This window comes from Phascolarctos cinereus, unplaced genomic scaffold (assembly GCF_003287225.1).
Source record: "Phascolarctos cinereus isolate Bilbo 61053 unplaced genomic scaffold, phaCin_HiC Scaffold_4;HRSCAF=312, whole genome shotgun sequence".
In the NCBI taxonomy this organism is placed as follows: Eukaryota; Metazoa; Chordata; class Mammalia; order Diprotodontia; family Phascolarctidae; genus Phascolarctos; species Phascolarctos cinereus.
In genome coordinates, this window is record NW_027555847.1 from 687,892,024 (window position 1) to 687,918,525 (window position 26,502).

At 41.8% G+C, this 26,502-nt stretch overlaps 1 protein-coding gene across 1 annotated transcript in view; it reads right to left on the minus strand.

The window, feature by feature from the left end:
• Positions 1-26,502, minus strand: part of ADGRD1 (adhesion G protein-coupled receptor D1) — a 458,528-nt gene that overhangs the window by 94,342 nt on the left and 337,684 nt on the right. The window contains 1 exon segment of the mRNA XM_021004341.2: positions 18,868-19,021. Within this exon segment, the coding sequence (XP_020860000.1) occupies positions 18,868-19,021 (154 nt within the window).

The window sequence follows — 26,502 nt, forward strand, 5'->3', positions numbered from 1 at the left end:
AACTTAGAGCTGCTACTCTCCCCAGCTCTATTCCCAACTTCCAGCCCTACCTCTCTCTCTTGAGATTAGATCTGGCTCTCTTCTGATGCCAGAGGTCACATTGCTCATGGTTTTCTCCTGCCTTGGTTACTGAGCTCTCCTACTCAGTAAGTGCTTCTGTTATAATATGCCATGGCCAATGGGAGGTGAAAGAAATTCCCTCCGTTCCATTCCCACTGCCCACCGTTAGAGGCACAAGAGTGAAGGCAAAGATTGGGGCTCTCTCAAGAGTTGAGTTCTTCCTTTATAGTTGACTCTCTTCCCTGCTGTCAGAAGTCAAACCTCTTCCAGTTGCCTCTACTGTCTGCTTAGAATTTGTTTCACTTTTTAAAAGGCAACTTTTTAAAAGGACTGTGGTCAGTCCTTCTCAGGCAAGGACGAAGATGCCTTCTAAGGCAGAATTTCTTCCTATCTCCTAAAAGTGTAACAAAAACCCTTTTTTCACTGCCTTCATGATATTAATACCTTGTTGTCTCACTTACCTGCCCCTCGCTTTCTGTAATTTCATTTACTTGGTTGGGAGGGTGTATTAATTGATCAGCAGTTTCCTGATTAACTCCAAAACACACACACCCATGCACACACCATCTTCTTTTTATTTTCTTGAGAATGAGGATGGAAGTCATTAAGCCTTATTACAATTTTTCCTCTCCTGTCAATACACTGAATCCAGCTAAAATCCCCCTTTCTACAAGCTTTTCCCAATCCCCTTTAACACAAGTGCCTTCTCTGTATTGATAATCTCTCATTTATCCTTATATTTCTTGTTTGCACGTGGTTGTTTGCATGCTGTCTCCCTCATTAGGATGTGAGTGCCTTGAGAACAGGGACTATTTGTTGCCTTTCTTTGTATCCCTAGAACTTAAGCAAAGTATGTGGCACATAGCAGGTGCTTAATATTTATTGCCAAAGAGGGGCAGCTAGGTGGTGCAGTGGATAGAGCACTGGCCCTGAAGTCAGAAGGACCTGAGTTCAAATCCATCCTCAGACCAAACACTTGACACTTACTAGCTGTGTGACCTTGGGTAAGTCACTTAACCCCAATTGCCTAAAACAAAATTATTGACAAAGACAAAAGGAAGTAACTGTAAAGCAAATATCCCAACTACTGAGATGGTATCATTTGGAGCTAGAGTAGACCTTAGAGATCCCCTAACTCAATCCCCCAATCTGTGGGCCATGGAACCCTCAGGGACCACCAAGTTATGGGAAGGAATCCTTAGATCCATTTGTACACCAAGCACTGTCATCATCTTTACCTGGTCCCCAAAAAATGTACAGCGTGAATTACATATATGCAAATTTAATAAAAATTTATAAAAGGGAAAATTTCCTGATAATTAGAATTGTCTAGATGTGGAATGGGATAGTTTTAGAGGTGGTGGGCTCTGCACACTGGAGGTCTCCAAGCAGATTCTGAAAGACTATTTATCAAGGAAGTCATGGAAAGGCTTCATGTGGTAGAAAAGATTCACGTTGAGGGAAGGGTCTGAGTTTCCTTCTAACTTTGATATCCTAGGATTCTATCAGTCTCTATCTGACATGAGAATTCAGGACAAGCCCACGCTAGATTCCCAGGCACTCTTACTGGGCCTTTTATAATTGCCTATGGCCAAGTCCCTATTCAGTCCTAAACTGGGCACTTAATAAGTGAGTCCCTTTACCTAACAACTGAGGAGCTAGATAATGCCTTATGAGGAAGGAACAAAATGCTTTGAGAAGGCTGTATCCTTGAAGATTTTTAAATTCCTAACCAGTCTTCAGGTTCTATCTCTAATCCACCTCCACTGTGAAAATTTCCCTTACCTCTCCCAACCACACAACTGCCTTCAGCTGTGCTTGATTGGGTGAGACCCTCCCTCAACTTTTCTGGAATTTCATATGCGTTTCTACATTCTGGCTGGAAATTGTGTGTGTGTGTGTGTGTATGTGTGTGTGTGTGTGTGTGTGTGCGTGTGTGTGTTTGTGTGTGTGTGTGCATACCTGATATCTTTTACTATAGAGTATAAATTCCTTGGGGGCAGGATGAGGGCTTATTTACCTCTGTAGCTTCCACAGCACCCATGGATGGCACTGTATGTGGTAGACATGGGGAAGGAAAAGAAGGGGGGGGAAGGGAAGAAGAGGGAAGGGTAGTGGAGGAAAGGGAAGGAAAGGAAAATCAGAGGTCCTGAGTTCAAATTCTACTTGATCACTACCTGTGTGGCCTTGGGAAATATACTTAACATCTCTGGTTTCTTCTAGATCTATGATTCTAGGAAGGAAGAAAAACTAGAGAAAGTAGAGGGGAAGGGAGGGGAGGAGTAAGGAATAGGGAGAAAATAAAAGTTGAGTTTCTTTTTAGATTCACAGAGCTTTAGACCTTGAAAGGAACACAGAGGTCATCTAGCCTAACTGTCTCATTTCACAGATGAACAAACTGAGTCCTGGAGAGGGCCAAGGTCATGCAGCTAGTTAATGGTAGGTTTTCTGACTCGAAAACCAATGTTCTGACCTAAAGGCTTTGTCCACACATGCCACCAGTACAGCCATGGCACTCATCTGAATGAATAGGAAAGACAGCCCATTATTTCGTTTGATTTTTCTGGAGTGACTGCCATAGCTCTGTGTGAAGGCCTAGACACAGTCAAAGGGATAAGAGACCAAAACGTTCAGGCCAAAAGTTCTCTATTCCTTGTGGCGTGTGTATGAATAATGCCATGGAGACTTAACTTAAAAAGGGAAACTTAACCAAACCTACCTCATTCAGAACAACCACATCCAATCGTCCCTAGGCTCCAACCCAGGCAAAGCTGTGAAATTCCCAGCTCTGGGCCCAAAATGGAAATCTATGCTATGAAATAAAGCCGTGGAGGTGGGCTTTCAATACAGGCAATGAGTCAGCTCACTGACTGCATAGCAATTCCTTCCCACTCCTGAAATGAGGACTCCGCAGTCCCAAAAGAGGGGAACAAAGCATTGTGCTCCGTTTGACTGCCAATCTCCCGGCTCAGCAGTCCCCCAGCAACCAAGGGATAAATGGGGAAGGAGAGGGAGGGGATGCACCAGCCTAAGAGTGACTGAGAAGCAAGCCTTGACTAGGGAGCCAGACTCCTCCACCCCACACACACCCACACCCCAGGACAGGCAGACCTCTAAGGCTCGGCTGCACTTTCATCCTACGGGATGGTTATGACCAGATGATCAGATAACAAGAGTCCGCTCTTCAGATTGAGATTCTCTCAGTCCACAGGAAGGTGCTGCTGTAACCCGGACCAGGCTATCTTGGGGTCTCTTCTCCTTTTAGGCCCCAGGCCCAGCAACAGCTTTTCATCAGGCTGCCTGGGTTTTGTCCCATAACAGGATTTCTGCAGCGTGATTCAACCATGCAAGTGTCTGTCTTCTTATAAGCAGACTTAGGGGGAGGCTGAAGGTTGAGGCATCTGATCTGGTTTGAGGGAGCTCAGGATTGCCTCAAAAGGGATCCTGATTCAGTGAGCTGACTTCCTGCCTAAGCTATGTGTATGTCCATCTCTGTCCCTTTTCTCTCTGTATCTCCTCTGTCTCTGTCTATGTGTGTCTTTCTCTCCCTTCTCTCTCTTTCTCTTTCTTCTCTCTTCCTCCCTTTCTCTTCTTCCCTCTCTCTTCCCCTTCCCTTCCTTCCCTTCCCTTCCCTTCCCTTCCCTTCCCTTCCCTTCCCTTCCCTTCCCTTCCCTTCCCTTCCCTTCCTTCCCTTCCCTTCCTTCCCTTCCCTTCCCTTCCCTTCCCTTCCCTTCCCTTCCCTTCCCTTCCCTTCCCTTCCCTTCCCTTCCCTTCCCTTCCCTTGCTTTCCCTTCCCCTTTCCTTCTCTCCTTCTCTCCTTTTCTCTCCTCTCCTCTGCTCTCCTATCCTCCTCTCTTCTCTTCTTTTCTCTCTCTGTCTCCCTCTCTGTTTCTCCCCCCATTTCTCTGTCTCTCCCAGTGTCTCTGCTTCTTTCTATCTCTTGTCAGTGTCTCTGTCTACTCCCCCAATCCCCACATACACACACAAAAGTGCACATGCATGCACACACACACACACGCACGCACACACCTCCCAGATGTATCATCCAAGACTATCATTAATAAACACCTGGTCATTCCAATAATAATAATTGACATTTATATAGGGCTTTAAAGTATATAACAACCACAATTTCATTTGAGCCTCCCTAAGCCCCTGGGAGATAGTCATTGCAGGTACAAAGATACTCATTTTAGAGATAAAGAAATCATTTCAGAGAGGGGTGACTTGCCCAGAGTTTCCAGCAATTAAGTGGCACAGGCTGGATTCAAACCTTAGTCTATCCTTTTCTACATTTACTCTATTGTGCTGCCTTTCTAGAATAGGGGGGAACAACCTCCATCTGCTTTCTTTGCATGGATTAGACAAAGGCCATAAGGTATTATGGATGGAAAAGGCAAAGATTTTCCTGGTGCCCACAATGGATAAATGTGTGAGTGTCAATGGATGGATGGATACGCATGTGCAGATATACAGGCACGCATGCACAAATACATACATATTAGTGTTTATATGCACACACACACACATAATACAAAGCTATAAGAGAGTTGAATATTATAATGGTGACGTTTACATTCTCTCAGGCTTCATAAGTAGATATGAGAATCATCAGCATAGAAATAATCATTGAAACCCTGAGATCTGATGAGATCACCAAGAGAAGTAACATAGAGGGAGAAGAGAAGAAGGCCCAGGACAGAGGCCTCAGGGACATCCACCTTCAGCATGTGTAACCTGCATGAAGATCCAGCAAAGGAGACTGAGAAAGCCATAAGACAGACAGGAGGAGAATGAGAATAGGGTAATATGGAATTCTAGAGAGAAGAGAGTATTGAGGAGGAAAGCTGACCCATAGTGTCAAAAGCTTCCAAGAAGTGAATTAAGAGATCCTTGGTAACTTTGGAGAAGGCAGTTTCAGTTGAATAATGAAGTTAGAAGGCAGCTCATGGAGAGTTAAGAGAAAAAGAGGAAAGGAAGTGAAAGTATCATACATATATAACTATATATGTTTTATAATATATGATCATATACATATTATATATGTACAAATGTTTATTTTTGCTAACTATAATTATATAATATGTTGATCATACATAATATAATATATCATATATTATATTATATATCATACATATTGTATCATATATAATATGTTATATACAATTATAGAATAATACTTGCTAACTATAATATATAATATATGTATCATATATAAAAATACTTATGTATACTCTCTCTTAATATGACTCCTTAAGGGAAGGATTGGAGAGCAATCTTATTTGGGATTGTGTGAGAAGGGAAAAGGGAGAAGGGAGAAGAGCATGAGGAGCCCATAAAGATGACACATCAGAGAACCAGAAGGCTTCATGCCACAGGAAGCTGCTTCAATGTCCTGTCCCCCAAGGTGCCTTTACAGCTCTATTCCTACAATCTCTCCCTTCTCTGAATTGTCACATTACTAATTATTTTTACTGTCATATTTTCTATCTGTAGAGGCAGCACGAGGCCATGGAACTAACCTAAGCCTTGAAATCAAATGAGACCTAGTTTGAAATCCTTCTTCCCAAACTTACTAACCATGATGATGATTCTGGAAAACTCTTTTATCTCTTTTCTAAGCTTTAATTTCCTTATCTATGAAATAGAGCTAATAATACTTGCCCTATAGATCTTAAAAGGTCATCATGGAGAAAGTTTTATAAAGCACAAAGTTCTATGGAAATGGGAATTAGTGTAATTATCATATCATTCATAGCTCTTTATGAGTGTGTGTTTCCTTAACAAGGTTTCTCTTCCTTCATTCATTTCTTAGGTCATATAGGTTTGTGTTTTTCAGTTGTGTAAGATTCTTTGTGACCCCATTTGAAGTTCAGCAATCAATTAATAAAAGATTTCCAAACAATCCTAGTGTTGATTTGATAACTGTACCCAGAGCAAGAGGTGGAAAGCAAAGGATTAGGGTAGGAGGAAAAGTACAGAACCATAGCAGGAAGATGATCGTTGTGAAGCAGGGGCCAGCTAAAGATAATGGCTTCTCAGCAGTCAAAATGGCAGCAATAGTGGGGCAGCAAGCAGGAAAGCATGAAAGGAAGATGGCCGGAGTGTGTGAGGCATGCTTCAGGGGCTGGGATCATGGTCCTAAGAACAGGACGAGGGAAGAGTCATATCAACTCAATATGGCAAACAATTATTAAGTAACCAGATTTAATTTAATAAGTAATAATTATTAAGTACTAATGATAATGGGGTAGTGAGGTGGCATAATGGATGGATAGAGTCCTGGGCCTGGAATCAGAAAGACTCAGGTTTAAATCTGGCTATGTGACCCTGAGTAAGTCACTTCAGTGGCTGTTTGCCTCAGTTTCCTCATCTATAAAATGAACTGGAGAAGGAAATGGCAAATCACTCCAGTACCTCTGCCAAGAAAATCTCAAATGGGGTCATGAAGAGTTGGACACAACTGAAAATAACTGAACAATAACAACAGTTGTGATACTAATAATACCTTGTGTTTACGTATAATGCTTAAAGATTTGCAAACTTCTCATTTTATCCTGACAACAACCCTGAGAGGTAGATGCTATTATTATCATCACCATTTTGCAGGTGAGGAAACTGAGGCAGAGGGGAAGTAACTTGCCCAGGGTCATACAGCTAGTAAGCTTCTAAGGCCTGATTTGAACTTGAGTCTTCCTGACTCCGTGTCTAGGGCTTTATTCACTAGGCCACTGAGCTGCTTCACTATGAACAAAGCATTGTGTTGGGTATTACAGATTAAAAAAAAAAATTAAAACAATCCCTGCCCTCAAAGTGCTTAGATTCCATTAGGAAGATAGAATAGGCACAGAGATAAGTAAATATTAAGACAATGCAAAATATGAACCATACAATCTCAGTGTTGGGAGGGACTTCAGAGGTCACCTTGTCCAGTCTGTACCTAGAGCATATTGACCTTGACCTTGGCCAACTTACCTAACCTCTCCTGGTCTCAGTGTCCTCATCTGTAAAATGAAGAAATTGGACTAGATGATTTCTGAGATTTCTTCTCAGATCCAGATCTAGGATTTCTGGATTCTATGACCTTATACACAAAGTAATTCCAAGTAAAAGATGGCACTAACAACCATAGGAATTAGAAACAACCTTATTTAAGAAATGATGCATTGAATTGGAGTTCTATCCCACCTCTGTATCCTCTATACCTAGCACAGATATGGGTCCATAGTAGAAAATTATGATAATAATAATAATGATAATAACAATAATAAGAATTTAAGATTTACAAAGCACTTCACATGTTAGATCATTTGAGTCTTATAGTATTCGTATGAAGTGGGCACTTTTATTTTCTCCATTTTATGTATTGAGAGACCAAGGCCAAAGGAGTGAAATTATTTGCCCATGGTCACACAGTTAGCCAAAGTTTATGGCTGGATTTGAACTCCCATCTTCTTCACACTGAGTCCGGCTCTCTCTCAAGGTATTAGTCGCCTCATTAAACATTTGACTCTCCCAGCCAAGAAGTAGGGTACCCAGCTTTTCTAAGAAAGACAGATATCCAGGCCAACATGAGACCCCTGAGAAATTCTGCAAAGAAGAAATGGACCCCTTTTGTAATAGGAGAGTCACATTATGCAGAAACATCTAACAAATGCTCTCAGTCAGCTTTCAAATTCTTGTTATAATTAATAACAGAAAAGTGAGAGCCTGGAGCTGCATGCAAATCACCCTTTATTCAGGCCTGGTGCCAGCTGCCAACCAGTCGGAATGAAGGATGTAGTTCATAAGCCTGTAATGAAATTAATTAATGGAAAGATGACATGAAGATAGATGCCAGGTTGCTCAGCTGTCATAACCCAAGCCAGTTCTTCTAATTTGTATATATCTTGCAGTCTCCATAGGACGCTAGGCAAAACCACTTACCAATGCCCTCTTAGATTAGGGACAAGGATAATGTGTGCTCAATGGACAGTTTCAGCACCATCCAAGTGACCTATATGTGGTCTACAGGGCGAGTTCTAATTGAGAAATTCTCAGAGAGATGGATTCCATTGAACCATAGAATCTCAGCATTGGGAGGGACTTCAGAGGTCACCTAGTTCAGCCTGTACCTAGAGCATGAATCCTGGATAACACTGCTGACAAGTGGGTAACTGCCCTTTCTCAAAAACCTCCAGTGATGGGGAATGAATGAATGAGCATGTATTTAGTGCTTACTATGTGTAAAGTGCGGTGATGAGTACAACAGTCCCTGCTCTCAACATTCCAAGGGAAGGAAACAATATGTACAGAAGAGAACAGCTACAGGGCAGATGAAAAGATCCTCTGGTCCTTGGGGTGCAGCAGAAAAGCAAATGGGCTTATCTCTTCTTTTTTTTTTTAACTTTTTGGCAATTGGGGTTAAGTGACTTGCCTGGGGTCACACAGCTGTTAAGTGTCAAGTGTTTGGTCTGAGGCCAGATCTGAACTCAATTCTTCCCGACTTCAGGGCCAGTGCTCTATCCACTGTGCCATCTAGAGGACCCTGGGCTTATCTCTTCTTAAATGGAATTTCCACTAATAAAACCATCTTTATTTCAAATGTTAATCTATTTGATGGTGCTAAGGACTTTGTTGATGAGAACTTCATCTTCTAGGCCTTTGGTAGTTGTGGCTGATGAAAAAGTGGAGGCTGAGACACTTGCTCTAAGGGGTCCCATTACCTCAAGAAGCAACTCAGTCTACTTTGGGATAGATCAAATTGTTAGGAAGTCCTTCTTTAAACTTATATGGATCTGTGGTCTCATTGGCAAAGACTTTCCCTTCAATGATGCAGATCACATCCCTACTCCATTACTTCTCAATCCATCTAATTTCCATCCATATTCTTAGTGGATAGAGCTCTGGGTATGATCAGGAAAACCTGAGTTCAAATCTGGCCTCAGATGCTTACTAGCTGTGTGACCTTAACCCCCTTTGCCTCAATTTCTTCATCTGTAAAATGAGCTGGAGAAGGAAATGACAACCCATTTTTGCCAAGAAAACCCCAAACAGGGTCATAAAGACTCAGACATGACTGAAATGACTGAACAACAACGACAGATGTGACATCAGGAGGCTTGGGTTCAAATCACACCTGCAGAACTTACTAGGGCTACACCCATGAGAGGTTACAAGAAGAGTAACTGAAATTAACCCAGTGCTTTATATTCATCTTCTCAATGGACCCACACAGCAGCCCTGTACAGTAAGGACCACAAACTGTTATGAACTATACTGTACTGGTGAGAATACTGAGAAGGGATTTGCCCGAGGGCACACAGCTAGTAAGTCTCCGAGGCTTGACTCAAACCCATGTCAGCATGATTCCAAGGCCTTCTGTCGCTAAGCCCCATTGCTTCCACAGAGGCGAATCACCTCTCATCTGTCAGTCTCAGTTTACATATCTATAAAATGCAGACACTAATGTTTCCACTCTCTACCCCCTAAGAGGGCAAACTAGTGTCCTGGATAAAGAAAGATGAAATTAGGAATTTTTATGCTTGAGTTAAGTTCCATAAATCACATCTGGGCGAGCAGGATAAATCACTTGAGTGGAGAGCGAAGAATGAGGAGAGAAAACAGAGACTGGGGATGCTGACAAATCACGCTGATGATGAAGCCTTTACTGGGCAGGATGGGAGGTGAATTTATCTGAGTCATCTGACACATCCTATTTTAACTTATTATTCTTGCTAACCAGGTGCTAAGTTCTATGTTTTCTGCTAAAGGCTTGCAAGGATGTTATCACCCACTACATTCAGTGTCATGGGTCAAAGCTTCAGTTGTCCTTCCCTAGTTATGGCTCCTTCAGAGGGCTAGCCCCAAAGTCAGGAAGACTTGGATTCAAGTCTTGCCTTTGACACTCTAGGCTATGGGACTTTGGGCAAGTTCCTTAACTCCTTGGTGCCCCAGGCAGCTCTCTGAGATAGTGAAAGTTACAGCATGGTTAGGGTAAGTTTCCATACCAGCAGATCTTGAATTAAATACATACATAAATATGAAAGCCAGGAGGGGCAAAGAGGAAGGAAGGAAGGGAGAGAAGGAAGGAAGGGAGGGAGGGAGGGAGGGAGAGAAATGAAGGAAGGGAGAGAAGGAAGGAAGGATGGAAAGAAAGAGAAGGGGAAGGAAGGGGAGGAGGAAGGGGGAAGAATGGAAGGAGGTAGGGAGGGAGAGAAGGAGGGAGAAATGGAGGAAAAGGGGAAGGAAGGGAGGGATGGAGGAAGGAAGGAAGGAAGGAAGGAAGGAAGGAAGGAAGGAAGGAAGGAAGGAAGGAAGGAAGGAAGGAAAGAAGGAAAAAAGGAAAGAAGGAAGGAAGGAAGGTGGGAGGGAGGAAACAATGAAGAACTGAACCATTTTATGGAGGTTGTATAGTATAAATAGAAGGAGCACTGAGTAGGGACCTAAGGGCCTGGGTCCTTGAGCTTTGTCCTTGACTCCATGTAAAAATTAACCAAGTAAGGCCCATAGGCTGAGGACTGTAAGGGATCTTAGATGTCATCCAGCCCAACCCCTTCATTTTCCAGAGGACAGAACTGAGGCCCAGAGAGACTTGCCCAAGGTCTTACAGATAAGCGTGTCAGAGATGGGTTTCAAACTAGGTCCTCTGACTCCAGATCCCACTTTCTCTTTCTCTCCTCTCCAGCTCTACCATAGAAATGTGTTCTAACTCTCCAGTTCCCAGGTCTCTCTCCATTCCTAAACAGCCGTGGCACAATAAGTTTTCTGACAGCTGCCAATGTCAGGGGTAACTCTCTGATTAAGTGAGACACAGGCACGGGAGAGGGTGAGTAAGGTCCTAGCCATTCCTTCAGGGTAGACCTCACTCTGTACTGCCTAGCTAAGAGCTTCCATTGTCTGTAGGGAGGTGGGCCCCAAAGTCAAGCACTCCAGCTGCATTCATCTCTTTGGGCAGCTCCACAATGGGAGCACAAAGGCCAGGGCCTGCTATTGATTGTCTGTTTCCTTTTTTGGGCCCAGCTCAAGGGCAGCATCCAGATTTCAGGGAAGGGCTGCTTTTATCCAATTTTCCAGCCCACCTGAGTTGACAAATGTAGAATTGTCTCCCACCACATGAGTTAGTAATGAATGGTGCGGGAGATTGGGAGGAGATGCTCTTGTATCCACACTCCACATAGAGGGTAGTAAAAGAAAGACAAATTGTTCCATGGTGCCTAATTTATACCAGTCTTGTTATTGGAAAGGCCTAATATTTCCTACTTTTCAAAAATGCTAAAACTTATGAATCAGATAATCTGGGGTACTATGATGACTAGCATTTACACAGCACTTTACATATACAGGTATTCTCCATTCGATAGCATTGTAAAGGGGAAAGGGTTCTGAAGTGGGAATCAGAAGACCTTGTCTGAAACCTTGACTATTTACAATTTATTGGGTGATTTTAGACAGGTCGTTTAATCTTGGGAACTCCATTTCCTTAGGTGAATAGGAGTGGATTTGGACTCAGTGGTATTGAAGATTTCTCCCAGCCTTTGATCCTATGAGCCTGTGATCTTAGGGTCTTCCCTAGAATCAGGAAATCTGAGTTAGCAACCCAGCTCCCACACTCACTCCCCTGTGTTCCCTTGGTTAAGTGACTTTCACTCTCTAAAATGCTTCCTTATCAGTAAAATGAAGACAATAATCTCACCACTTACCTTGAAGAACCATTGTGGGGAAAGGGTTCTACAAACTTTGAAGGTGAGAGGGTGAGAATTTGGACATTTCAGTGGTATCCTAGCAGTGCCCTCAGGACAGAAGCTGCTAGAGGCAATATTGGAACCAGCTAGAAATATTGAGAAGGGGCAACTTCAAGCAAGCTAGAAGAAGTCCAACAGAAAATAAGGCCAACATATCTTGTTGTTGTTCAATCCTTCAGTCACATGGACCCCATGGACCATCACACATCAATATCATCCATGGGGTTTTCTTGACAAAGATACTGGAGTGGTTTTCCATTTACTTCTCCAGCTTATTTTACAGATGAAGAAACTGAGGCAAAGAGGGCTAAGTGACTTGCTAGTAAGTGTTCAAGGTTGGATTTAAACTTGAGTCTTCTTGACTGCAGGCCTGGCAACTAGATGGTTCCATGGTTCCACTGGGCCTGGAGTCAGAAATACCTGAGTTCAAATCTGACCTTATGTACTTGGTGGCTATGTGACCTTGAGAAAAGAATTTTAATGTTGTCTTCTTCAGTTTCTTCAACTATAAAATGGGGATCATAAAAGCACCTATGTCCTAAGGTTGTTGTGAGGAAGAGATACCAAATGTGATATTTGTAAACTCAACAGTGCCTGGCACATAGTCGGAGCTTAATAAATGTTTGTTTCCTTTTCCTTCTCCTTCCCCCTGAGGAGAACGTATTGAGGATTCCAGCAAAATGACTTCCAAAGCTGTAAGGTACTACCACATGCACTCTAAGCTTAAGCCCACTTTTCCACAGACTACATGTACTTGGGGGAAGAGTGTGTCACAGACATTTGCAGGGAATGTTTTATGCCCTCTGTTTTTACTTCATCACCTTAGTAAATACGTTTGACTAAAAGCTAGTGAAGTCTGGCTCCCGTTGACATTAACTGATAATCACAGAAGGGGTACGTCAGTGGGGGCTCAAGAGCTATTGCGCTAGAAAGCCACCACAATCCCTCAGGATTACCTCTAGAACCCTGAGGAGAGATGTTTCTGCTATCTGGAAACCCAACCTGCCAAGAGGAGTACAGTTTGGGGGAAGTGCCCAACCCAAAGCCTATACTTCATTGCTGATGAGAAAACTGGGGCCCAGAGAGCTTAAGTGACTTGCCCACAGATTCAAACCTAAGAATTCCAATTTTAAATTCAGTATTCTAATACACTACACAGTAGATTCAGCGGTAAAAGATTCGAGGGTATAACTTAAAAATGACTAATAGTCCCTGTTAATTATTTATTTGCTTCTCCAAAACATTTAACCAAAGGAGAGTGATTAGCTGAAATGAACAGTTAATAGCTACCATTTCCTACTCCAAGCCCCTGAAGATCAGAGGAGAGCTGAAATGATGGAATAATATGAGTAGATCATTTGGGAGCCAGGATAGCTTCTTTTGGATGATTATTTCTCCCTCCTCTAGAGCACCATGGCATTTCCTCCCCGGCAGAGAGAGAAGAACACTCCACAGTTAAATTATCTGAGTTCCAGAGCCCTCTCTCCTTCCTTGGTAAACAAAGCACTTGCTAGTTTTACTTGATGAAGCTATCCCTGACCTTCACTGTTGTCTCCAGAAGATCATAGTTATCTCCAGAGACAGGGTATGAAGCCAAAATGTTTGTGTGGGTGTGTGTGGGTGTCTGTGTTTTTAAAGGATAAGAAAAAAACCAAGAATGAAGGAAAGAAGAAATATAATGAAAAGAGTCCAAAGATCACTCTAATGAGTTAAAATGACAAGGGTGTGAGAAAGTAGAGAAAGGAATGGCCTAGCCCACACGCAGCCCTGCAAAGGAGCTTCCAGGATATTACCTCTTCAATTTAGGAAAGTAGTAAAGCCTTGGTTTCCTTAATAATCGCTTCTGATTCCATTTTCAAATTCATTTGTGGGGGTGGGCTAATGCGTGTTGTACAACACCATTCAAAGGCATAATTACAGGCATATTTTGCCTTTCAGTATCTTTTTTTTTCATTTTCTTTAATTCCATTGTCAGATGGGGGTTTTTTCTTTTCTTTTTTCCTCTCTCTAATTGTGGGACCTTGTCAAGAATCATTCACATGACAAATGGAGCAAGTTCGCTTTTGTCTAACTTGATGAGTTTTGAGTTGGGTGAGCATGGAAGGTCTCTTTATCCTGGGCTCTTTTCCCCCTCTATTCAGAACTTGCATTTGGAGTCACTATCAGAAAAATAAATGCTTTTCTTTTCTTTTTTTTTCCTGTAGGGAGCTGCATCAAATTTTCAAGGACTATTGGTCGATACAAATATTCTGCACTGAAATGGTGCTTTTAGCCTCAGTCTCAAAACAATTGGTAAACAGTTTTTGTGTTCCTGGTAAAGTGCATAAAACATACAGGAAATATTGTGCTGGACAGAGGACTGGATCTGGCATCGGGTGACCTGGATGTAAACCCTGCCTCTGCTGAGGACTATTTGTTTGATCATGGGCAAGTCACTTAACTTCCCTGGGTCTCAGTTTCCACATCTGTAAAATGAGAGAGTTGCACTGGATGCTCTCTACAATGTTTTCTAACACTTAATGACAGGCAGATAGACAGACAGATACATACATAGATACGTGGATGGATGGGTGGATGGATGAATAGATAAACAGAAAGATAGATAGACATACAGATATATAGCCAGACTGATTAACAAACAGTCAGTCAATAAGCATTTATTAAATGCCTCTAATGTGCCAGGCACTGTGCCAAGCACTAGGGACATAAAAGAGGCAAAAGTTAGTCCTTTCCTTCAAGGAGCTTACAATCTAATGGGGGAGACAGTATGCCAACAACTACGTACAAACACGTTATATATAGTACAAATTGAGAATAATTAAAAGAAGGTAGGCCCTAGGATCAAGAAGAGTTAGGAAAGACTTCTTGCAGAAGGTGAGATTTTATCTGGGATGTGAAAGAAGCAAAGGAAGCCAGAAAGGGGAGATAAAGAGGGAGAATATTCCAGTGAAAGAGAAAATTCCTGGAAGCAAGATGAAGAAACAGTGTCACTGCTCAAATGTCTTGTTCAAGAAACAGTGTTGCTGCATTGAAAAAGATTAGGGTTCCCTAATCTATCCATATGTGTATTCATCCAGACAGATAGATAGGAAGAAAGAAGATTGATAGACAGATAGATAGACAGACAGATGTAGATAGGAAGATTGATAAACAGACAGCCAGATTGATAGACAAACAGAGAGAGAGAGAGAGAGAGAGAGAGAGAGAGAGAGAGAGAGATCAGATAGATAGATGAATAGATAGGAAGGACAGATAGATTGATAGACAATAGATAGATAGATAAATAGAAATAGTGATAGAGATAGAGATAGACACAAGACATATATATATATTATCTATCTATCTATCTATCTATCTATCTATCTATCTATCTAATATCTATAACAGGGTTAAAGTTTTGCCTTTCTTTACCTGCCCTCAAGGAACTTACATTCTAGTGGGGAAGACCACGGGCAAAGAACCAGGTACATTACAAAACATGTACAGTATAAACGGAAGGTCATCTAAGAGGAAAAGAACTAGGTGGTAGGTATGGAAAGAAGGGGGAGAAAAGCCCCTACATCAGGAAGGTGGGGTTTGAGCTGAGTCTTGAGTGAAGTCACAAAGAAGGCATTCAGTCCATTTGACAAAGAAACAGAGAAGTGACGTAACGTGACCCAAGTCACCCAGACAAGAAGTAGCAGAAGCAGGCTGTGAAACCACCCCCTGTGCCCCCAAAGTCAGACCTCTTTATACGAAGCCACTCTTGCTTTCCTACAATGGAGAGGGTACCGGACTTGGTACTTGGAAGACCTGAACTTGAATCTTGCCTTAGATGTTATGCGTGGGATCCCAATTTAATCTCTCTTACCCTCAGTTTCTCCATTTGTAAAGTGGAGACAGTAACAGCACTCATACTTCACAGGGTTGTTGTGGGCATTAAATTAGATCACATTGGGCAAAAGCCAGAACCAGAGTGTCCCAAAAGTCTTAGTGCAGTTTTGAATTAGAAAGCTTTAAAATGCACTGACTTTGGGGACAGCCTGCATAAAGGTTACCTGTCAGCATTGTCAGCTCTTGTTGTTACAGAGATTGACAAATACCCATTCTATTTTCCCTGTCAGCTTTCACAAAACACTTAGTTTTGAACCTCTAAATACTTAATAATAATAGCTAGCATTTACATAGCACTTTAAGGTTTACAAAGCACTTGTATTATCATGTAATTGTGGGTAGTATCTTCCTACTAGACTCTAAGTTCTGTGATGGTAGGAATTATATCTTGTCTAAACATTTCATCTCTCCTCCAACCTCCTCCACCTTCCACAACACTCTGTATATAGTAGATGCTTCATAAATGTTTGCATGATAATACTAATAATAACCAATATGTTTGAGTGCTTTTTATTGTTTAGTCTTCTTTCAATCATGTCTGACTCTTCATGACCCCATTGGGGTTTTCTTGGCAAAGATGCTAGAGTGGCTTGCCATGTCCTTCTCTGGCTCATTTACAGCTGAAGAAGCTGAGATAAACAGAGTAAAGTGATTTGTCTAGGGTCACATAGTTAGAAAGTATCTGAGCCTGGATTTGAACTCAGGAAGATGAGTCTTCCTGATTCCAGGCCCAGCACTCTATCCACTGTGCCACCTAGCTGCTTTAAGGCTTGCAAGATACTTCATGATATTATCTCATTTTATCCTCATAACAACTCTGTGAAGTATATGCTATTATTATTCTCATTGATGAGGAAACTGAGGCAGATAGGTAAAGTGACTTGCCCAGAATCACATGTCTGAGGTAGGAATTGAACTCAGGTCTTTCTGATTTCAGCCCCACCTGTCTAAGTTTTCCCTTCCTGGAGGTATTCAAGCAGGAATGAGATGACTTCTTTCTCAGGTACATCATTAAAAAGGTCTTTATTCAGGTGGGAGTTGGACTAAATGGTCCTGAGGCCCCTTACAATTTTGAGATTCTGTGATTCTTTCTATAATAATATGTATTATATAACATGCATTATATATATATATATATATATATAAAATGCCTATAATATAACATATATATTATACATGTATAATATCATACGTATTATATAACATGCATTATATATATGTAATGCCTATAATATAACATATATATTATACATGTATAATATCATACATATTATATATCTGTAATATATAATATATAATAATTCAAGCTAGCTTTGGATCTCCAGGGTCCTGCATATAGTAAGCACGTAATAGGACAGAGAACAGAGTGTGAAGTTAAGGACCTGGTTTCTAATCCCAGTTCTTCCATTTACTACCTGTAACCTTGGACAAATCAATTACCCTCTTTGAAATTCATTCTCCTCTCTTGTAAAAAAGTGGTTTTGGACAAGGTTGGCTCTACGATTTTATGTCTGAATGAAATAAATAAAATGCTTGTTGAATTGAATTGGTGAAGGCTGTGGCATCCCACATTAGAATATGTTTCTAATGCTCAGGCATGATACCATAGACTGCATGCTGCTGGAGGCCAGACCTGTGTCTTATTCACCCTTGGGTCTCCCCAGTGAGTAGTGTCTGATACAGCACATTTCACATAGTAGGACAACAAAAGCTTGTTGTTGAATAAAGACCTCCCAAAAGGAGTGCTGGTGCTTACTATTGTTCTTTCAGACTGGATTGGGGACATTGATCTACCATTAGCAGAGCATTATTCTGAGTTGGAGTAAGGATGAGCTGCCCTGATCCATCTTCATTCTTGTGTCTCCTCTCCCTTGTGACAAAAAGCCTGCAGTCTGAGACAGCTGTCTGGGATTGGAGGTCCTGCCCTTAGAGCTAGGCTGAGCCATATAAGGTTCAGAACCGCGTTGGCCTCGTTAGGGCCAAGTTCTAATGATCTAACCAGCTTTGGAAAAAAAGGAAAAATTCCTGATGACTGTGTTGGCTAGGAACCCATCTCGGATCAACAGCGTAGAGGGCAGTCTATGCCCACCTCTCTACACCAAAATAGAAATAATAATAAATATTATCGGACAGGTCTAGGAATTAGACCAAAGTACCTAAATTCCAACCCCCACTGAACAGTGTTCCAAACTCTCAGCCTTGAAGTTTTGAATATAAATTTCCTTCTTCCAAGCTATTCACTGCATGCCTGAAAATTAGCTCTCTCTGGGCAGTAAGGACCCCAAAGTGAGTGATGGTGAACTGTTCTCTCCACTGGAGCAGGGGGCTGAATTTTAGCTCATTTTAATCCCCCAATGAAAAAATATTTGCAGTCAAAAGCACAAAATAAACATGCTTATTTAGCTCCTTGTATAATACTGACTAAGAAAACACAGTCTATTTGGAGATTACCAGCAACATGTAACATTTCCTAATGCCAAAGTAAATTCAGCACAGCAAATTCAAGAATGCGGGTGTCAATTACACAGTCCAAAACCTCAGCCTGAAAGGCAGCCTCCAGTGATATATCTGAGGATTGACAGATGAAAGTTCTTTTTTTACTCTCTTTCTTCCTTCCTTCCCTACTTCCTTCCTTTCTTCCTTCCCCCTCTACTTCTTTTCTTTTTTCTCCTTCCTTCCTTTCTTCCTCTCTTTCTCTTTTTCCCATCCTCTTTTCCTTCCTTCCTTCCCTCTATCCCTTTCTTTTTTCTTCCTTCCTTCCTTTTTTCTCTTTTTCTCCTTTCCTTTTTCCTTTCCTTCCTTTCTTAATCTTTCTTTCCCCCCTTTTCTCTCTTCCTTCCATCCTTCTTTCCCTCTCTCTCTCTCCTTTCTTTTTTCTTTCTTTTTCCTTCATTCCTTTCTTTCCTCCTTTGTTTATTTCCCCCCTCTTTTGCTCTTCCTTTCTTCCTCCCTTCTCCCTTCTCTTCCACCTCTTTCTTTCATTCCTTCCTTCCCTCTTTACTTCCCACTTTCTTTTTTTCCCTCCTTCCCTCCCTCCTTTCTTTTTTTCTTTTGGCTTGAACTCTATTTTAAGAACTGGAGCTCTCTTCCTAAACACTTCAATGTCCCTGTCAGCTCAGACACTGGCTGTTCAGGCTTCCTTTCCCATCTATGGTGATGCGATAGTGTGGGAATGGGAGGAGAGATAATGGACTGCACCAGCAGGACCTACCCCAACCAATGACGTAGTAGTAGAGATGCTTGCTCTCCTCTGAGCCGAACACCTTGATCACCATGCTGTAAAGATGCAAGCCTTCCACCAGCATCCAGGCGAAGGCACTCAGGAAGAAGAAGTGTAGCAGCACTGCTAAGACCTTGCAAGGAATCTATGGCCAAAGCAAAGAAAGACAAGATTGGAGGCTTCTCTGGATTTTACACTAATTCGGAGGTTATGAAACAGGGGAATATGTGGATAGAATTCAGTGTGTCCATGAACTTGGGTGGGGGAAAAACAATTATATCTTTACTTTCACTAACCTTCAGGGATCCTTTGCAATTCTACACATTTAATTTTAAGCATTTAGAGACATCATTCTGAGAAGGAGTCCCTGGGCTTCACCAGACTGCCAAAAAGGTACAGGATACAAATAATAATTAAGAACCCTTGATCTAAACAAAGGTACTGGAACAAAATGGTTAAAAGACGAGCAAAAAAGCACCAGTTAAATGATGTGTTGGGAGAAGCAGCATGGGAAACTGGAAATACCTCTGACTCTGGAGCTTGAGGATCTGGGTTCAAATCATACCATCTGTATGACTCTGGGTTAAGTCACAACCTCCCTAGACCTCAGATGCTTCATCTGCACAATGAAGGAGTTAAACTAGATGTGTTCTAAGGAACCTTCTACCTCTATGTCTATAACCTTTCACTGCAGCTTTACCCCCAGTAAGGCATGACTTCCGTTCATTAGGAAAGCCAGGTGCTATAATGGATCAGTGCCTGGATTTGGAGTCAAGAAAATGTGAGTTCAAATCTTGACTCACGTTTACTCAATGTGTGACCCATAGCAAATCATCTAACCTCTCTCAGCCTCAGTTTCCCTATGTGTAACATGAGTGTAATAATGGTACCTACATCACAAGGTTGTTATGAAGATCAAATGATGATACATGTAACGTGTTTTGCAGATCTTCAAGTTGTATACAAATCCTGGCTATAGCGATCAGGCAAGATGTGGGGATGCTACTTATTGTATAAGTGTGTGCTCCAACTGCAAGAAGTTTATAGAATCAAAGCTCTAGACCTAGGAGAGATCACAGAGGCCATCAAATCCAAGCCCTTCATTTTGCAGATGAGGAAACTGAGGCACAGAGAAGTTAAGTAATTTGTCCATGGTCAAGGACCTAGAAGACACCTCAAAGACCATCTGGTCTAATCCTCCCTTTTAAAATTATGTAACATAGATCAGAAAGTTTGCATACCTTAAAGGGCTATATAAATGCTAGCTACAATTAGGTCTTGATTAGTACCAATAACAAAACCCCTGAATGGCTGCACATCTTCAAATTTGTATTATTTGAAATAAGAATTATGTAAAATATGGTAATTGATTCCAGTTCAATGAAAATATGAAGTGCAAATTCAAATAATGGGACCACTTCAGGGAACTCATTATTGAGACCTGGTTGTATTTTATTAAGAAACTGAGGCTCAGGGAGACTAAAATCAAAGTCTTTTTCTTTTATGCCATACCAGTAGTATCAGAGGAAGAATTTGAACCAAGGTCTGTTGACCCCAGAGTTAGGGTATTAATTATTCTATTTTACCACGTTGCTCCCAATAAGTGGCCAAGTTGCTATTCAAACACAGGTCCCCTGACTCCAAATGCAGCACTTTTCTTCACAAGAGCCTAGCATTCCTCTTCCATTCTCTAACCACTTAGCAATGGGCTAAGTGGTTAGAGTCCTGCTCTGACTCAAGGCCAGTCTCCGCCTGCACCCTCAGACTCATTTGAGGTGCTTTCAGAATGAATCATCTCCTAAGACCTTTCCTCAACAATTGTGCACTGAAAACACACCCCCACAGCCATGTCTAAAGCTACCAGATGGAGTAGAACTGAGCTCATACTAAAGAAAGACAATTGGAACAATTAGCTTCAATAAGCCATGGCAACATTCTTTCTACAAAATGACATGCCCGTGCCTTGCCCTTAGGCTCTTTACAAGAGCTTTGCACTCCAAGGCAACCCAAACGTTAAATTTTTAATCCAATTCAATTCGACTTTCCTTGGCAAACACTTCTTAAGTGACTACAATGTGAACAGTACTGTCTTGGGTTGGGCATACAAGGATAGGATAGGCGTAATATAAAGAATGAAAGAATGTTAACATGATCTTAAATTACACTAAGAGAAGAATAATCAAAACAAAGGAAGTGGTACTCCCAATACCACTCCTGCCTTGATTACTCCTACATCACATTTTGAATACTTAATGCAGTGTGGCATAATGTATTTTAAGAAAGTCAAGGACAATCTGGACAGCAGGTCTTATGTAAGGTGATCGGGGAGGTGAGAAGAGAGTTCTCCCACGCAAGCAGCAGTTAAATGAATTAACATTGGTTTTACTATAGGCAGCTAAGTTGCACAGTGGATAGAGTGGCAAGCCTGGAGTCAAGAAGACTCATCTTCATGAGTTCAAATCCAGCCTTAGACACTTGCTACCTGTGTGACCCTGGGCAAGTCATTTAACTCTGTTTGCCTCAGTTTCCTCATCTGTAAAGTGAGCTAGAGAAGAAGATGACAAACCACTACAATATCTCTGCCAAGAAGACCCCACAAGGGCTCATAAGAAGTTGGACATGACTGAAAACGAATGACCAAACATATAGACATACATGTATGCCTTCAGAAGAGAAGTTATAAGAGGATATGGAATCAGTCTTCAAGGATCTGATGGGCGATCATCTGGAAGATGCTTTGGACTTGTTTTCCCGATCCCAGAGGACAAAATAAGAAACAATGGGTGGAAGCTGAGAGGGAAAAGAGGTAAATTTAAGCTTGGAGTAAGGATAGACTTCCTAAAAGTCAGAGCTATCCAAAAGTAGAATAGGCTGCCTGGAGGTAGTAAATTTTCCTTTATTAAAAAGTTTTCAAGCCAAGGCCAGATGACTATTAGTGTTGAAAAAGAGGTTTTCATTCAGATGTGGTTGGACTAGGTGGTCTCTGAGGTCCTGCTGACATCTGATATCTTGCGAGTTTGTGAATTTTTCCATTTAGATGGAAGTCTCATGGATAGAGTCCATGACAAGCCTGATCAGTTTCAGCTTCCCAGGATTTTAGCTCCTTGTCTAGCAGCTTCAGAGGACTCTTGACCAAGCACTCTTCAAATCTTTAAATGCTGTATACTTTATACATTAAATGCTATATTATCAATACTATTATCATTTCCATTACTATTTTTACAACCCTTACTGATATCCAAACCCTCATTAAAGGGTTTGTAAATCTAGAAGGTCCCTTGACCTTGGTTTTCTTGGTTCAAAGATGTAGTGCCTGATCCCTAATAATGTTTTTTTATTCCTTCTAACACTCTTGCCTTATCTAGGTTATTCTCTTCAACACTCATCACACCTTTCTCTTCTTGCCCCTACCCCAACACACTCTAAGTCATAAGGGTACCTCATCTAGGTTCTGTTTACAGGGGAAAGGAACAATAAACTGAAGTGTAAAGATTAAGATGGTGGCTCATCAAAGATGTGTATTCAGTAAGGATACATCAAGCAACCTCTATATACCAGGCACTGTGTTAAAAGAGGACAAAAATGAAACAGTGACTGCCCTCAAGAAGCTTACTTTCTATTTGTGAGGACAGGGTGTGATTGACAACAGATTCACAATCAATAACCAACCAACAAGTACTTATTAAGTATCTACTATCAGGCATTGAGGCTGCAGGAACAACAACAACAAAAGGGAGCATTGCCTGCCCTCAAGGAGTTTACATTTTACTGAAGCAGATAACACATGCATAACTAAGCACATATAAAATGAAAATACAAATCCAAGCTAATTGGGGGAGGAGGACATGAGGAGCTGAGGAGAGATCATGGAAAAGGTGACTCGAGTTGAGCCTTTGAGAAGGCTGGAGATTCTAAGAGGGAGGGAAGGCATTCTGGACATGGGGGACGGACTGTGGGAAGGTGTGAAGATGAGAAGAAGTCTTGTATGAGGAGGAAGAAGGTCACTGTGGTGGGACTGTGGAGTGAGTGGAAGGAGCCATGTGCAGAGCAGAGATTCTGCTTAGCACAGATAGAACGAGAACACACTTGCATGGGCCTGTAATCTTCTCTGCATACAATTGAATATCTTTGCTGGCATTTCTTTGGTGATCTCTTTTCATCACTGATAACAGTGAAACCATCACATCACAGACACTCTAACACATTAGGACCCAATTATTACATGAAAAAATGGAAAGGGAGAGGGAATGCAAGGAAATGAAGTCAGAAAAAAAAGAGCTAGACCCAACAAAATACGTACAGAGCAAATCCATTCTGGAGGTGACACTGGCTTAAAGGCTCTCATATATGACAGCTAGGTTTGCTTAACTCATTGTCAGCTAAATATCTTGGAGCCTAGCTTAGCCCATGATTCTTCTACTCTCAAGTCCAACCCTCTCCAGAGGTGTTAAGCAGCCAATAGAGGGGGAGGGTTGAAGATAAATGAAAGGAGGTAGAAGGGATAACCTACTGGAGAAAATGGGATGGAAGGGGATAGGATCATTTGTACATGTAGTTGGTTTGTTCTAGCAAGGAGAAGGGCCACCTGCTCACGTAAGACAGGCAGGACATAGTGGCAGAAGGGATTTGAGTGATGTGAGATGAGGAGAGAATAAAGGAGAGCAAGGGTAGGAGCAAAGATAGAAGATGGTGGGCATAACCCAAGGCTGAGGCTTAGAAGGGCAAGACCTTCAATAGGAAAAAAGAGGCAAGGTATTTGAGAGAAGAAAGCAATGTAGAGTTGAGCTGGTCAAGATGAGGCAGGGAAGAGAGCGTAGCTATTGCAAGGGGAGGATCTTGGAGAGAACTGAGGGGTCAAAGAATCGCTAGTCAATGTGAGGATAAAGAACACAGTTAGGAGTTACCAGGCAGAGAGAGAGGTAGAACAACAGGAGATGATGCTCAGAGAAGGGAGTTTCAGAGTTCATGACCACGGATCAAAGGTATGACCCTTATTATATGAAGCAGTAAGGTTGGGGAGAGGGAGGTGGGGAGGAACTCTAGAGAGAGCTCATTGGTCCATTGTATAATCCCAGGCTCAGTTTCAGCCAATCAGGTATCCTTCTGTTGACTGGAAGCCTTTCAATGTTTCACCCCTATTCCTACCTAGTTACTTTGCTTGCAAACTCCCTCCTCCACATCTGCCTCAAAGAGAAGTTATTACAGAGAGCTATCAAATGCAGCTCAAGTTTTTTTTTTCCTAAGAACCAGAAAATAGCAATCTAATCTAACACGCCATTCACTCCCAGTGTTCACGAAAGATGACCCCTTTAATTATATACCCAACACCAGGAACTCACAGTTCCAGAATAAATCTTTTCATTATTTAGTCATGGATGAGTTCCAAGTAAGATAGTCAGGGTTACAGGCAAGAAAATAAAATTACAGAACAGTCTTCCATCGCTAGCATTCTCCCTAGTGGGCTCTGCCTCTATTCTAACTTTTTCCCAGCCTTTATTCCTATGCTAGAATTGAAAGATCTTTGAGGGAAGAGACCGTACATTTTTGCTTCTGTATTCCTAGTGCTTAAAAAAACGCCCAGCACGTATTGTTATTTAGTTGTTTTCAGTCATGTCTGACTCTTCATGACCCCATTTGGGATTTTCATTGCAGAGATACTGGAATGGTTTGCCATTTTCTTCTCCAGCTCATTTTACAGATGAGGAACTGAGGCAAAGAGGGTTAAGTGACTTGCCCAGGGTTACACAGCTAGTGTCTAAGGTCAGATTGGAACTAAGGTCTCCCTGAATCCAGGCCCAGCATTTTATTTAGTGTGCCACTCAGCTACCCTGCCTAGCACATAGTAGGCACTTAAGAAATGCTTGGAAATGGAATTCAATTGGCTTTTTCCATCTAGGAATCTCAATACTTCACTATCCCCTTCCATCCTTAGGTCTGGTTATGTTATGAAGGCTGAATAGATACATCCCCTTCATTCCTTCCATCCCTGCCCAGCTCCTTCATTTGCACAGCTGTCCTTCTTCTGTTAATTGCTTTCTGAGACAGTCTCATTGAGAGAGAGAAGAGGCTCATCTCAGACTCATAATCCTGTTAGAGATGAAAAGATGGTTGGTGCCCATGTGGCCCGAGCGCCCTCTTCATTTATTCTTCTTTAGCATTAGTTTCTGTCAGACATCACATCCCCCGCCCCTTCTTGGACAGGATCCCAGATGCCATCTCAGGATTTTATCTTTTCTAGCACACTGGCTCTGGCTGGATGACTTTGTAAGAGACAGCCTCTCCCAAGATGTCTTGGCATTTCCAGAAACCTTTTGAATTTCATTCCCACTCCCAGGCTTATTCAGTGTGTAAAAAGAGGATTTCTTGTATGTGTGTATGCATGCACACAAGAGTATGTATGTGTGTGTGTGTGTGTGTGTGTGTGTGTGTGTGTGTGTGTGTGTGTTTGAGGGATGGAGGAGATGAACAATCTTTTCCTCTTAGCTACTAATGACTTCTCCTCTGAGATTACTTCCATCTACTCTACATATATCTTGTATGGGCCTAGTTATTCACACATTGTTTCCCCCGTTTGAATGAAAGATCCTTGAAATCGGTGACTATTTTTGTTTTTCTTTGCTCTCCCAGCACTTAGCACATCGGCTGGGACATAGTAAGTCCTTAATAAATCCTTGTTGGCTCACTGGTCCCCACATCTCAATCTCAAGGACACCAGGAAGAGTCACAGATTCCAACCCCAGGACCCTCTCAGTGGTCTCAGCTACAGTGTTTTGGGAAGTTTTTTGTTTGTTTTTTTGTTTTCTTTTTTAGGAGGAAGGGGTTGGTCAGCACTAAGACTCATTAAAAGTGTCAAACTGCCTCTGGACAAACCTCTAATTCAGATCCTCATCACCTCTCACCTCAGCTACCCAAATAGTCTCCTAATTACTCTTCCTTCTGCAAGTCTCTCCCTACTCCCAATCCACTCTCCACATGGCTGCCAAAGTGACATTCCTAAGTATTCCAGACCTCTGCTCAAGAAGCTTCATTGGCTCCCTATGACCTAGAAAAAAAAACCCACAAATTCTTCAAATGGACACAAAGTACTTCATAGTCACTTTGCTCTACCTTTCCGGACTGACTGTATGTCATTCCCCTTGCACTCTCCACCCTAACCACACTGGCCCATTTACTGGTCTTCATTCATGACATCCCATCTCCTGCCTTGGTGTCTTTGCCCAGGTGGTCTCCTATGCCTGGGTTGCTCTCTTTCCTTACCTCTGTCTCCAGGAATCCCTTAAGCTGTTTTTGCCTCTTTACCCAATTTAACTTGTATCTTCTTTGTGTGCTCTCGGTAGGTCCCTTTCTATGAGCATGTTGTTTCCTCCATTAGAATTTAATTTCTTTGAAAGTAGGCAATGTTTCACTGGAAGTCCTAATACCAAGCACAATGACTAGCTCTTATTACATGCTTAATACATACTTGTTGGCAGAATGATTGACATTCTAAAGTTACTTCTGGACCAATGGTTTCATGATTCTCTGACACTCTCAAGCAGAATGTAAGCTTCTGCAGGACAGCGGGCTGTTGTCATTTTTTTCCTACTATCTTTATGGTTGAGTACAGCGTCTGGTAAATTGTGGGTG